Genomic DNA, 14332 nt, shown 5'->3' with positions numbered 1-14332 from the left:
AACAAATGATTATTATTGATAGCACGCATGTTGCAATGTGGTACCGCATTTGGTCCAGTTTGCGTTTACAGTGAGAAAAGGCCAGGCCAAGCTTGTCCAAATGCAGAGCTTGGCCAGAGCTTGGCCAAATGCACAGCCGTTTTTGGTACCGTACCACATTTGGCCTTTTGAGCATTTACAGTAAAAGGAAGGCCGGCTGAGCCTGTAAACAGGGTCACAGAACATTCCCAATGGGTGCAAAGAATGTGCTACATCATAGATTTGTTATAGAGACTTCACTCTCCACAGCGAAGGTTCTCTAACAGTATGCAGTCACTCGGGAAATGTCTCAAAGTAAAAGATATACCAGGTACTGTAAAACGAGGAATTTTCGCGTGCATTTTAATTTCGCGAATTTCGCGAGCGCCATGATTCGCGAAATTAAAATGCACGCGAAAGTTCTTATCTACACTATATGCATTGAATGCCAGTGGCAGTTCGCAAAAATTTCATGCCGCCAAAAAGGCCGTCGGCTCCAATTCGTGAAAATTTCATGCCGCGAAAATATCATGTTTTACAGTACACATGAGATCCACCAAAAAACAGTGATTGGACAAATTCATATCCTGGGACAAACAAAATACATAAGGGTTACTGGAATTTGTTTCCCTATAAACTATCATGTCCTTGTAAAACACACACACACACACACACACACACACACACACACACACACACACACACACAAAAAACAAACAAACACACAGAGAACAATGAAAAAAGTAACAATATTAATTGCCAAAAGAGAGTTTTTGTCAACATTCTACTTTTCAGTTAGAAAATCAGTATTTATAATGAATCTCAGCATGCTTCTTACACAAATTTTTGTGAAAGACAAAACTTTCACAATACTACTTTTTCATGTTGGGATAATGTCATATGTGCATTGCACCTGTTTATGGAAGATTTTGCGGCTAAAAGTATTTTGCACAAAATTCAATATATCTACAGTGATATTTGCATGCCATTAGTTTTTAAATAGTTCATTTAAGTTTATTATTTACAACACATCTTCATAACAAAAAAGAAAAAAAAAAAACCTGTTAACAGCCCCAAGCTACAGTTCATTAAAAGTGTTCGGCATGAACAATCGGCAAAACACCACAGTACAAAAATAGCACTGGTACAAGACAAAGGTTAGATAATTCGCACCTCTCTAAAGAATCTACAAGGAATTCTTTTGGTCTTATCTGCATTGGAGCATGTACAAGTCTGGCACTCTGGTACACTTCATCGTTTAAACTCAAACAATATTGGACAAAGGTCGCATAATGATGTCACAGAGACTCAAACCCAAAGCACCTTCTGATCTGGAGATTCTCCCGCCTGAAACCCCTAGCAAACGGGAGACTCCAACTTGATGTGTGCAAAGCGCGAAGTTCCAAGGGTTCTAGATGTTCTCTGGTGCTATCTAAGGCTTATTTTTTCAACATACAGTACGATAGAAATAAGTAAGAAATCCTTTCCAACGGGAGACAAAGAGCCAGGGCGGGAGAACGGGAGATTTTGCAAAAATGGGTTTTCGGCGGGAGATCTCCCGTCGAAAACGGGAGAGTTGGAGTCTCTGATGTCGACTGAATGAATGAAAGAGATGTGATTTAATACTTACAACAAAGAGTTCAGTCGGGAGGGGGAACTTCAACTTGTCTTTGTACCTGTCTTGAAGTTCTTTGACAATTATTAAGAAGAGAACGACGAGGAAGCTGTTGATGAGGGCACAGACGTTGGTTTGGTTGATGTGGGTAAACAAATACTTATATGTCTGAAAATAAGAATACCACAAGTCCAGCATTAGTGACATTAAAGATACAACAAGCACATTTCTTTAAAATCAGAAATGACATTTTTAAACATCTAAATAATAACAGCACCATGCACACTGGCATATCATACATGTATTGAAGTGTATGGACACATTCATACATACACACATTCACACGTATACACATACCTACATTTGTATATATGCAAACACACATACATACAGTACTGTACGTACACAAACACATATACGTTTTTTTTTTTCTCAGATTCAATATAACTGACTTCAAAGAGTCGTGAATATCATCTTGTATCATAAAATCCTGAAAATGATGGAGATTATCTTCGAGTGTATGATGAAATACAAACAGCACTGTTTGTATTGTAATGATTATACAGTCACGCTTGTTTTTGACAGTTTCAAAAATTCACTCCGTTCACTTTTCTGGGCCATTCCCTCTTTTTGGTCTATACTTATTCATCATCATACTCCCTTCTTCGGCATGGCCTTGTAATGAGGAAAAACAAAATCTGAAAGTGAGCAATTATTCAGAACTGTAAATATTTTGTGGTTTTTCCTCAGAGCAAAGAGAACACATGAAACAATGCATGACCTCAAGGATAGCTAGGTTTTATCAACGACCAGTAAGACCATGAAGATAACATTATCAATCCTGTGTGTTCCGGTGCTCAGAGTGCACATTACGATGAAAAAATAGTCTGTATTATTCTACCACTTGTGCTGATAGTCACAAGCAAGCAGAGCATTACATAACAATGCTTGACAGAGTGTAGATTATATTTCTTTGTACAGTTATTCATTATTCCATCACTTCATCATATCTAATGGGGTTGAGAAGTGAGGGACTGCATCTTTTTTCTACATGTAAACAATGTAAGCCATTAAAGCACAGCTATGTACAGCAAACCCTTGATGTCATTTTGCATTAGTTTGTAATTGATGACTCCGTACCTTTGGAAGAGCAAATGGGCCTGAGTAGCGTGGGACGGGAACTCCAAAGAGTTTGTTGAACTGACTTGTGAAGACATGGAAGGCGGCACCTGAGGTAAAGCCACGGACCAGGGGCTCAGCGAGGTAACATGTGACAAAGCCAAGTCTGAATATACCCATGGTCAGCTGTGGGGAAAGATGGCAATCAAGACGATGAAACACTTCAAATTTGCATTTTAATGAATCAGATTACGGATCTTCCCTGTAATTCAAGGGTTTTTTTGTCATACATTTACAAAACACATCTACAACATACAATAGTTGCTCTGACCCAGAAGGCATTTTACTGACAAAATGACTTCATATTTCTACAAAGTTATTTGACCATGAAATTCTACCCGGTTCCTCTACCAGTGAATAGGTACGCCTCTCCTTGACAAGCATTCTTGCTTTCTGCAATAATGACAGCTGACTTTCACAGTCAAAAAACAATGAGAACATCTATTGTAAGCATATCTTTGTTGATCTTATTTCGTGCCTGATCTTAATTTTCTGCAGAAAATCTGAGAAGAGATATTGTAAAACAAGAAATATTCGCATGCATGTTAATTTCAAGAATGTTGAAACAGCCAAGATCTGCAAAATTGAAATGCACACAAAAGTTCTTGTCTGCACTTTATGTACTGAATGCCAGTGGCAAATCGCGAAAAATTTCAAGCCATGAAAGAAGGCCGTCGGCTCCAATATGCGAAAAATTTTCATGCCACAAAAAATATCTTGCTTTACAGAAGTTGGTAACGTGGTCACCCACCTGTATCAAGCCAACCATCATGGCTAGGAGAGCTCCTATCTTGGCCCGCTCCAGCATCTCCTCTGCTGGAGTGAATGAGACCAGGCCTCCTCCACTACCGGGGGGACTGGAGGACCCGTAGGTCACACTGGCCTCTGTAGGGCCCCCTACTGGAGGGACTGTGGGGCCGACAGACGACTGGCTCAATTCCTTCATCCTCTCGTCCATGACTTTGTCTATTGCTGTACCAGCCATGATACTCACTACAGCAAACGTGCCTGAGAGTTGTGATAACATGGATCAAAATCAACAAATAACATGATTATCCCTAAATGGAGTTTTTTAATGAAATACGCATTGTGTTCTAATACAGTTCATTTCTAACAGATGATTCCATAATATACTCATTATAGTTGATAACTATCTAAATTCCTTGTAGTACAATGTATTATCATTTTGAAACTGAATTTTACTCTCTGTCATTTTGCCATATTGTGCTTGTATTCCATAAATTGTCTATCACATATAGCTTTTCAAGAGTGCAGAGCTACGAAGATATCTCCACCATACCTCCATGAAATCAAAAAGTCCGACATCGATTAAAACCTCATGTTAGAGATAATGTATTATACAGCTCAACCACTGTGAAATTACGCATTCATTCATGACAATAGTGGGGATATTTGTCCTAAATCTAAAACTTAAAGACATAATTTACCATTTGCATATGAAACAAAAACCCAGTATTTCACAAGTTCTTCAAAATAATTCTAGAATAAGAGTTAGGGATGGAAACAACCAATGTAAAAATTTGAACTGGTATAATCAGTGTTAAGTATTGTTAGATATACAAAATGTGAACAATAATAATAATAACAATAATGGTTCCTGACTATTAAACCATCTTCAGTAATGGTTTAACAAGAAAAAATAGTGATATCTCTTTATATTTTAGGCTTCACTGCAAAATTTTATACAGTAGGATGTTTTGTGATACAACTGACTTACACTGTACACATATATGCATCAGAAGTGATATCTTGGATATTTTTTAAATCACTGCTCCCAAAGGTAAACAGGACCTTAAATGGTAAACAAAACAGACTAACAAAAATACCACTAGAGTTGAATACATGTTAATATCCTACTGGGTGGAATTATATCTGGATGATAAAATAAAGCTTTGTACAATATTACACCACTGTCAAGGTCAGTATACCATTCTCTATCTCTTACATAAAATACCAACATGATTTAACGAGTATCATAAATTAACTTGACCTTAGTCAATCACACATTAATGAATCATTTTCCAAGTTTGGTAACCAGGCAGGAGGAAGGAGGTAAAAAAATATATATATCTTGTTACACATTTGCATATTGTATCATCATTCCAATGATCTTTTACCAGTTGGAAATCAAGTCATACCACAGCAAAGTAAAGTTGTTATCTCGTGTGCTATCTGAAAATTACAAGAAACTTCATTTATCTGCATGATACATGCTGACACAATGACTAGAGTACTTCAGTTCTGTTCTTCTGATACACTGTATTAATGTCTCACCAATGTTGAGTTGTCTGCTTGTTCCAAATATTGCATAGACCAGTGCTGGGAAGAAGGAGGTATACAGGCCATAAATTGGACTCAAGTCTGCCAAGATAGCATGGGCCATACCTACATTCAACAGAGAAAAGAACAAAAAGTAATGATTTTGATTGCTCTCCCTCTCTCATCATCTTATCTATGTCACACTCTGAGAATATTAATCAATTGTGAGCTTAGATCATAGTTTGCCACACAGTATGAATTGATATCAAAGAGGACAGTATTTTATCAAAACTGCATTATCTACACTATCATGGCACACAACCAACTTACATATTCAGTGTAATGTGCAACATCACTCAATATCTTTATATAATATTCACAATTACCATCTAAGGATATAAAGTGTTGTTAACATTGATCGATTGCAGATTAGAGAATAATTATTTTAAACCCTACACATTGATTTGTGAACCCTTAAAATCTTTTATTCTGAAAACATTATCTATTCTCTACTTTGGTTGCCCACATCTGAATAATTTGACTTATTATTTACAATGTCATCATTATTTCATTTCTGATCTATTCAAATTTATTCAATGTGTGTACATGTCAAGAGGGCATCAATTACTACATTCATTGAATCTAAGGTCCAAGAATGACTGCAATTAGCAACTTTGTCAAACTTTGTCGATACAACAGTGCAAAATGCTGAAGGTACAGATGTAGAAGAAAACTTGGACTTTGTGCTTCACAGCGAGAACCTTTAGATCTGCGTGTTCTCTGTATGTTTGCCCAGTACCAATTTCTTTATTGTTACTGCATTTTGTAGATCATGTTTGTTTTGAGCTTGCATTCTATAATCACCTTATCATGCTTGAAAGTCATCGAGCAATTTAACAACATGTTTCTCCAACAGCATACAAATTTTCTTTCTTTGAACAAGGATGCCTATTCTTGATTTTGCTCAGTCATTCTCGATCAAATCATGATGACCTATGGCATTCACTCCTCTTTAAGAAGCACAATCTTTGCGTAGTGTTCTTACATTCTTCTATCTGCCATACCAGCACAAGTGATACAGAAGCATCGAGAGACTTGGTACGGATACAATTTTCATCGTTGATCCGTGCATTGTTAGCATGCCTATACAATTTATGAACTCCAAAGCAAGTAATAGGAGTGCAGTTATGCCCAAGATGACAGAAAAAGTGCTGGTAGAGTCCTTAATCATTTTCTCATTGATACAACCGTACTATCATCTTACCACGTGGACATATATACCGTAGGATTGCCGATTGTCCTAAATCGCCCTGCAGGATGTTTTGATAGCATTCATATATGGCATACCGTACGTACACTTGTATGTGCTAAATGATACATATTGTGATATTGACATCAGTAGCAATGTTTATAATGATAATGATAAAAAATAACAATTACAAAAATGATAACTAGCATTATTATCATTATCATTATTACTTTTATTATTATTATTATTACTATCAATATTACTATCATCATTATCATCATTACTATCAATATTACTAACTACAGGAATATAGTTTTCATTATTATCACTGTCCTCCCAAATTTTAATCCTGTCATCATCCTCAAGTGGGGAAAATAGAAGAGTACAGAATGTAAATATCCAATGCCACACAAGACACTCCCACAATTCAAGCTGCTAGCGTATGCCATGACACTACCTTTCACTGATACAACACATACTTGGATTCTGCAGAGTCATTCCCTATTACCCATAAGATCTTACATCAAAAGTTGAATAAGCAGAAAGAAAGAAAATCATGGAAAAGCAAGACATATACGTCAGATAATATTTAGTTGACCTTCACACTAATAAGTTCTGTTTCACAATAAAGCAGCCCTCACTAATATCAGCAAATTATTACAGTGCACTCCAATTATAATAAACATGATTATAATGAAATTCCTGTTACAACAAAGTAAAAATTCAGGATGCAACATGATCCACACCATGTATTTTTATTGTTTATTTGTTCGGTTATAACGAAATTTCGATATATCGAAGGAAAACTGCCGTACCCGAGGACTTCATTATAAGAGGAGTCCATTGTACATAAACAAGACAAGTGCCATATGTGTCTCGCCCTTAAAAAAAAAGAGATATGAAAAGGGTAAAAATTTATGGCAAAAAAGAAACGTGCCATAAAAACTTAACATTGGGCCCTTAAAGTTCACTGACCCCTGCCTGTGACCTTTGACCTTGTGGCGACCATCCACCCCCCAAGGGACATCTATCATCCAAGTTTGGTCACAAACAGAACTATGGAACAAAAGTTACGACCCATAATAGAAACGCGCCATAAAAACTTAACATTGGGCTCTAAAAGTTTGTTGACCCATGCTTGTGACCACTGACCTTGTGGTGACCATCCACTCCCCAAGGAACATCTACCATCCAAGTTTAGTCACAAATGGAGTTATGGATCAAAAGTTATGACCCATAATAGAAACGCACCATAAAATCTTAACATTGGGCTCTACAAGTTCGTTGACCCCTGCTTGTGACCTTTGACTTTGTGGTGACCATCCACTCCCCAAGGGACATAATGTATACCATCCAAGTTTGACCACAAATGGAGTTATAGATCAAAAGTTATGACCCATAATAGAAATGTGCCATAAAAACTTAACATTGGGCCCTAAAGTTCATTGACCCCTGCCTGTGAGCTTTGTCCTTGAGGTGACCTTCATATACCTATGGTAAAATGTGAAACTTTGTATGACCCCTCTTCCCTCGAAGGTTGATGGCAATTGAAGCCCAGAGTAAAGAGTTATTGAAGTTTTTGTAGCGTTACGGACAGACGACGGACGGACGCCGCAGGCGATCCCTTAGTCTCCCCTCACCTCCGGTGGGCTCGACGAAAATACTATTAATATTCATCAGTAGAATAAAAGTAAATACTCAAGCATTAATTTCCTATTATCTCCCACCACGCCATGTAACAAATTCACATTAATAGAGAGCAATCTACATATCTAATCAGAATGGTTTGAGGACAGTGTTGTACATCAAACAAGGGAAGGTATGACCTTCCTATCTTGATGTGATACTGAAATCCTTTTTTGATCAACAACCACTCCGAAAGTCCATGGAACTCTTTTCAATAAAGCATCCATCATATGTTAAATTATGGGCTTATGTCTTCCAAACTGTAATGAGATAAATCCACAATGTATCAAATCTGCAAAGTGATCTACTTTGATGGCCTTGGGCTCTGGGCTGGGAAGATACATACATTGCACATTGTAAAATATCAAAACAGATTAATCAATGGATAGCAAAGCCCAATGTGGCAACATGGCAATGTGTAGCTCAACACTTTGGCTGTAATGAATTAAAACAACAGTAGTCCATCAATGAGTTTCAAGGAGATTTCTCTGATGTTTTTGTGTTTTTATGATGGCACCAGGAATTTGCATCAGGTGTCACAACTACAAAAAAATACTGGCTTCTGGTGTCACAGCCAGCAGACCAATGAACATACACATTTTCTAGTGTAATTTCATCTGCATTTAATGAAGTATGTATTGTTTTGACTGGTTTTGATTCACAGCTAAAAGATCATAACTCCTATGAGTTGATGAGCACCACAGAGTTTATTGATAGTTAAAGATACAGATGGCTATTTCTCTTCAAAAGTTGTGGATATATTGTAAGCTGCAACAGCATCTACTGTAAGGCGAGAAATGTTCGCAGCATAAAATCTTTGCGAATTAGAGCCCACAACTTTTTTTCGCAGTATGAAATCTTAAAGAATTGCTGTTGTATTGGCATTCAAAGTATTAAGTGTAGACATGTATTTTGATTTTGCAAATCTTGGCTCTTGTGAAATTTATGATATCAAAATGGTTTTACAATGTGGTCATGACACTTTGAAGGATGTGGGTTTCTACATTTGAAGTTGGTAACAATCCTGTTGTTCACCATGTATGGCATATGATAGTTAAGTAAGACTGTCTGGGAGTACTCACCAAGGGGTATCCTGAAGATACCAACTGTTGTACCAGAGATAATGTCTGACAGCAGCCAGCCCTTTAGGTCGTACTCTGGCAGCCAGCTCAAGATGGGAACCACGGAAATGAAGAACTTTTTCACTGTGTTGCATGACAGGGACATCTTCCCACATCCTCTCCTCACCCGGGTGGCAATGTTCACCTGCTCCTTGATGGTTTCTTCATGTTCGTGCTGGAACGACTGCTCCGTGTACGCAGGTCGCGAGACGTAGACATTCCGCCGCTTGCGTAGCTCCGAGTGCAAGTCGGCATCCATGTCCCTCACCTCCTCAAAGGCGGCCATCTCTTTATCTGACAATGACATGGTATATTGGTGTTCAGAATAAGTGACACTAGAGTTAGGGGGTAACTAAGAAGGCAATCACACAATAAATGTTAAAGCTCCAGATCCCGTTACGAGCAATTGTAAGTACTCTTCCCCAGTTCTGAGAAGGAGTAAAAGTTCACAAATCCATGCCGTTGTCTACAAACTGTTAAAAACGCGACAAGAAAGGCTCTTGATTCTTCAGTAACATTGCACTGATCCAATCTTCTCTCATCTGCTCTCTAACAAAGGTTAGTTCCTGAACCACAACATGTGGTATGGTCTAGGTTAACACAAAATTTTAGGGAGTCAAAGAAACGACATGAAGTGTTTTCAGGTCGGCATCTGGAGAGCTTTGAACGAGGACCGTACAGGAGTGCAAACTGGCTTGACACAGGCAGATGAAGTACTTCAAACTGGTTGAGAAAACAAGCTTGCAGCTCTAGTGAATCAGCTCATAACCTTTCCGTCTTTCTTATATCTCCATCTGACAAAGGCTACAGGTGACATGTGATTTAATCGCTCAGGAAAGCTAACTTTTCCAGAAAGTTGGGGCATCCACATGGAGATGCCAAGTATTGAGGCCCTACCTTTCTTGATTGATAACGAAAAACGAGTTGATCAAAAGTTCAGCATTGTTTTAAAGGCAGAAAGTATCAAGCTAAAAAACTCGGGAAAATGGTAGTCAATATCTGGGTGAAAGTTGCAAGGCAATAGTACCAAATATGGCAAATAACATTGCCAGAATAATTGCATAACAAGGTAAGATTTTCTTAATTTCTCATCAAATTTGTGTGACATTTTGCACTCGCCTCAGAAAAAAAAAACAAAAACATAAGTCATTTGTCACTTGGCGCCCACTCACACAGCCAGCAGGCACATGTCAAATGTGCAGTTAGTCAGTTCAGTATTGTGACATCGTAACAACAGTTATATGTTCGTGAACTAGACTCCAAAGCCAATTGCAATTTGCACGCACACACACACACACACACACACACACACACACACACACACACACAAAACAAAAAACTGAAGTTATATATGTTCACTCTATTTTTTTTTTGTGAGCATGGAAAGTTCAATCATTGTAATCTTTAATGTTGCTACATTTAGTATCACAATAAAAAAGTGAATTGTATACGTGTCTAATCTTGTTCTTCACAAAGTTGGTGACTCATCTTGAATAAAAAAGCATCAACTTGCACACTTTTTTTACAATATACCTAGGTTTCTTACAATACCTGAAAATCTATAAGAATCCATAATAAAATAGACAGCTCCATGAGTGGTATCCACAATGTTGGGAGAGGTTGGCTAGAAGTGGTCGCCATAGAAACTGTTAATGTTTATACTGACACGGCATAAGGGGCCCTCTAGCCTTGGCAATAAATCATGCTGCCTTGAAGAGGTTTTGAGGAATAATCCATGCAGGCAAGGGATATAGACTTCAAGCATTTCATTTTATGGAGATAAATTAGGCTCTTACAAGGTGTATGTACATGTATCAAGCACTGTTAGGCAGGGCATGTTTGTTTGTTGGTTGTTGTTTTGGGGGGGTTTTTCTGAGCAGATGGCATTAGTTAGGGATAGGATAACTAAAATTTACTGAAAGATGAATATATTGCTGTTTTTTCGAAAAAAAAAAGAATGAAAACAAAATTTGTGTGATTAGAACACTGTAACAATGTTTTCTTTCTTCCCCGAGGGGTACACATTACAGGGGTTGGTTACAAAACATTTTAGGCAACTACAGTGAAATGTAGGATGTACATACTGTAGTCTACTTGGTACTGGTAGCTCAAAATGTTTGTGACTGAGGTGTAGCTTTAGATGTCTTGAAGTGTAATCGTGTATATCATATCATCTAATAACCGATTAATTTGTGTTCTTATCCCTACCATAATTTATTCTGTAGCCCAAATTTCCACCTCCCCCCCCCCCCCCCCCCCCCACATACACGTTTTACCCCTGTACCCTCTCAGGAATGATAATCAACAGCAGCCCCCCCCCCCCCCCCCCCATCACAATACTAGTTGCATCCACACTAGAAACAAACATCTGGGTGAAGTAATCTCATAAACATTCCCCTCTGCCCAATGACCACAGAGGGGATGTGCTGAATGGTCTATCACACATTTGACTAGTACAAGGTAAATCGACTTAATATCATTTGTTTTGTCTAAGGCTAAAGTTGACCTTTGGCTACATACACTGTATACAATTGTAGGTACAATGTAGGCAACTGTGTATGCAGTACACAGAATGTGTATCCTGGCATAGGGAAGGAAGACAAAATCTTGTGACAAGGAACTTGTGACTATCATGCCATCAGTGTACAAACTGTACATACACACTGACCATTTCACTACCGGACGTCCGGGATCCTTTTGCCACAATTGGAGGTGTATGATTGAAAACATTGCTTATCATATATGTTACAACCACTGACTACTTGGTTATTTTGGAAACAAACAAGATACAAAAATTGTACATCTTGGCCCCATTTCATAAAGAGTTGATTTCATGAAAACTCTTTGCTGGAATGATAATTGTCACAGTAACGACAAGAATACAGCTTCCTGATTGGCTGTTTGCTGTGGGAAGTTGTCATTCCAGCAAGGGTTGTCATTCTAACATCTTTTATGAAATGGGGCCCAGATCTTCCCTTAAGAAATGTTTACTCTCTTCTGACTTCTCATCAAGAGATGCAATTGAGTTAAACAATTTTGTTTTTAAAAAATGAAGCCATGTTTCAGGTACAAATTCAGATCAATCTTTTTGATTGAACATTTACTTGAGTGATATTTCTCGGTTGTGTCTGCAAGGAAGCCACAGAAAGACAAGATAGCTCTGCCTTTCTGCCACAGTTTCAATGTACCTTGTACGCATTGCCATAGTACATGTCTTTGTCTTGATCCCATACGGTTGTATCAAAGACCCACTAAACAGGCAAAGATGCTGTTACAATGTACTATAAGACACTATTAGACCACCGCAACAATACTGCAGTCTAGAGTCACACAACAGAATCCTTAGATCCCTATAACCCAAGAAAGTGTTTCATCATTTGATTTACCTATACTGTAGATGTACTACTCTACCATCAATATGTCTGCATTTGCCCTTCATTTGTTACACCAGACACGGACCCGTCATTGTCACCACTATGCTGGAGGGGCATAAAAATCCACGAAGTCCTAAGTTCTGTGTCTATTGATCAAAGTGATAACAGTATTACAAGAGAAACCAGAACCACTTACCAATTTCAATCATTTGACCGCTATAAGGGGTAAGACAAGCAATCAATGTTTACTTCTGATGCTTAAAGGGATGGTAAAGTATTGGTGGAGATGAAAATTGGGCTGTAACTTTTTTGCGAGATACCAAGAAAACATATTATAGTACAGAGCATACTATTTTCAGAGGAATTCAAAGTTTATTTGATGAAAATAGGGTTTGGAATAGCTGAAACATCCAAAAACAAAGTAAAACAAAACAATCGAAATAAAAGGTGGGTCCCACACTTTATTAAGATCACTCTGTTTTGGATATCTCAGCCATTTCAAAACCAGTTTTCATCAAATAAACATTGAAATCCTAATGGAATTACATGCTCTTTCATATTTCATAAGAGGTTTCTCACTATATCACCAAAAAAAAAAAAAAAAAGATAAAAACCTGAAGTCAAGTCTCAACCAAAACTATACAAAACCTTTAAAATGATTTTGATTTCTTAACAAGCATATACTGAACCACAGGCCCCTCCCTCTCCCATCTTTCAGCACTACTTTACCAATCCAATAGCCTATACAGTAGATATCACACAGTAAGCACAGTGTTTTTTCCAGCTTCTGCTATTAAAGTACTACATTGAATTGTATGAACAGGTCAAACTCTCTTACTCAATGAATTGGCAACGCCGTCTTGCTCAGAATACTTCTATGTTTTCATAATTGACATAATAGATTAAGGCAGTGGAGCAAATTGCATGGATGGTGTACATGACAAACTACAGTCCTCAGCATTTCATTGAATTCTCTTTTTCCTACTAACTTTTCTGTCTTTTGTGGCTTCACTGGGTGTGAAAAAGTGACATTCAGAAGCCCAAGGTGTCGCATCATCAAATATTATGAGGGTACATTATGTGTTAAAAATAAACTTAAAGTACTTGTCATATTGTATCAGTTCAACTTCCAACCAAATTTAATTGTTCACATCCGCTTTTTCTTGTGACAAATGAACTGATTGCTTTACCTCAACTTTGACACATAATTAAAACTGGCTTCCTTTGTGATAGGTACATGTACATGTATGTACTGCTTAATGTGGGGTTGCATTGAAGTTGCCCACCAATGCAATGTACTGTAAAAGTGGATATTTTCGTGTGACTAATTTTTTGCGCTTGGCCAGGTAAGAAGAGTTTCGCGTGTTTTTAATTTCGCGAAATCAAGACATCAGCTACGGGAACATATGGCACGCAAAAATATTCGCGTGCTTTTATTTTCGCGCTAGCTTCTGGTTGCGCAAAATCCGCGAAAATTTCAACACCGCGAAAATTTCCACTTTTACAGTAGCTGTGGAGATGCAAACTCAAGGACAGTACACAAATAGTGACTGCTTATGAGTACAATGGACAGAATATTTCACGAGGTGAAAGATGAAATGATCCATTAAACTTGGCTGCACCTCTTTGAATGGATCAATAATTTCATCTTTCCAAAGAGTTATGTAAGTTCATGTTACGATGACACCAAGGGGCAAATAAGTTTGGTTTGGCTTTACACCCACTTCAAAGATATGTTATCCAGGGTATGTTATGCTGAAAGAGCACTACACTAGTAAAAGATGTCTACTGGAATTTAGTGATTGTCTCT

General features: G+C 37.8%; 1 protein-coding gene across 1 annotated transcript in view; it reads right to left on the bottom strand.

Moving 5' to 3' along the window:
- The window catches only part of LOC139717214 (prestin-like), a 37716-nt gene that overhangs the window by 14235 nt on the left and 9149 nt on the right, over positions 1-14332 (bottom strand). The window contains exons 2-6 of the mRNA XM_071628714.1: positions 9110-9442; positions 5108-5218; positions 3564-3820; positions 2774-2938; positions 1649-1801 (exon numbers count right to left, since the gene is read on the bottom strand). Coding sequence (XP_071484815.1) covers positions 1649-1801; positions 2774-2938; positions 3564-3820; positions 5108-5218; positions 9110-9442 — 1019 coding nt within the window. The remainder of the gene's footprint in view (positions 1-1648; positions 1802-2773; positions 2939-3563; positions 3821-5107; positions 5219-9109; positions 9443-14332) is intronic.

This window comes from Diadema antillarum, unplaced genomic scaffold (genome assembly GCF_040938485.1).
Source record: "Diadema antillarum isolate AM-2024a unplaced genomic scaffold, OU_Dant_1.0 scf00000072, whole genome shotgun sequence".
NCBI lineage: Eukaryota > Metazoa > Echinodermata > Echinoidea > Diadematoida > Diadematidae > Diadema > Diadema antillarum.
The sequence above is the reverse complement of the archived record's forward strand: the minus strand, read 5'-3'. Positions and strand labels throughout refer to the sequence as shown.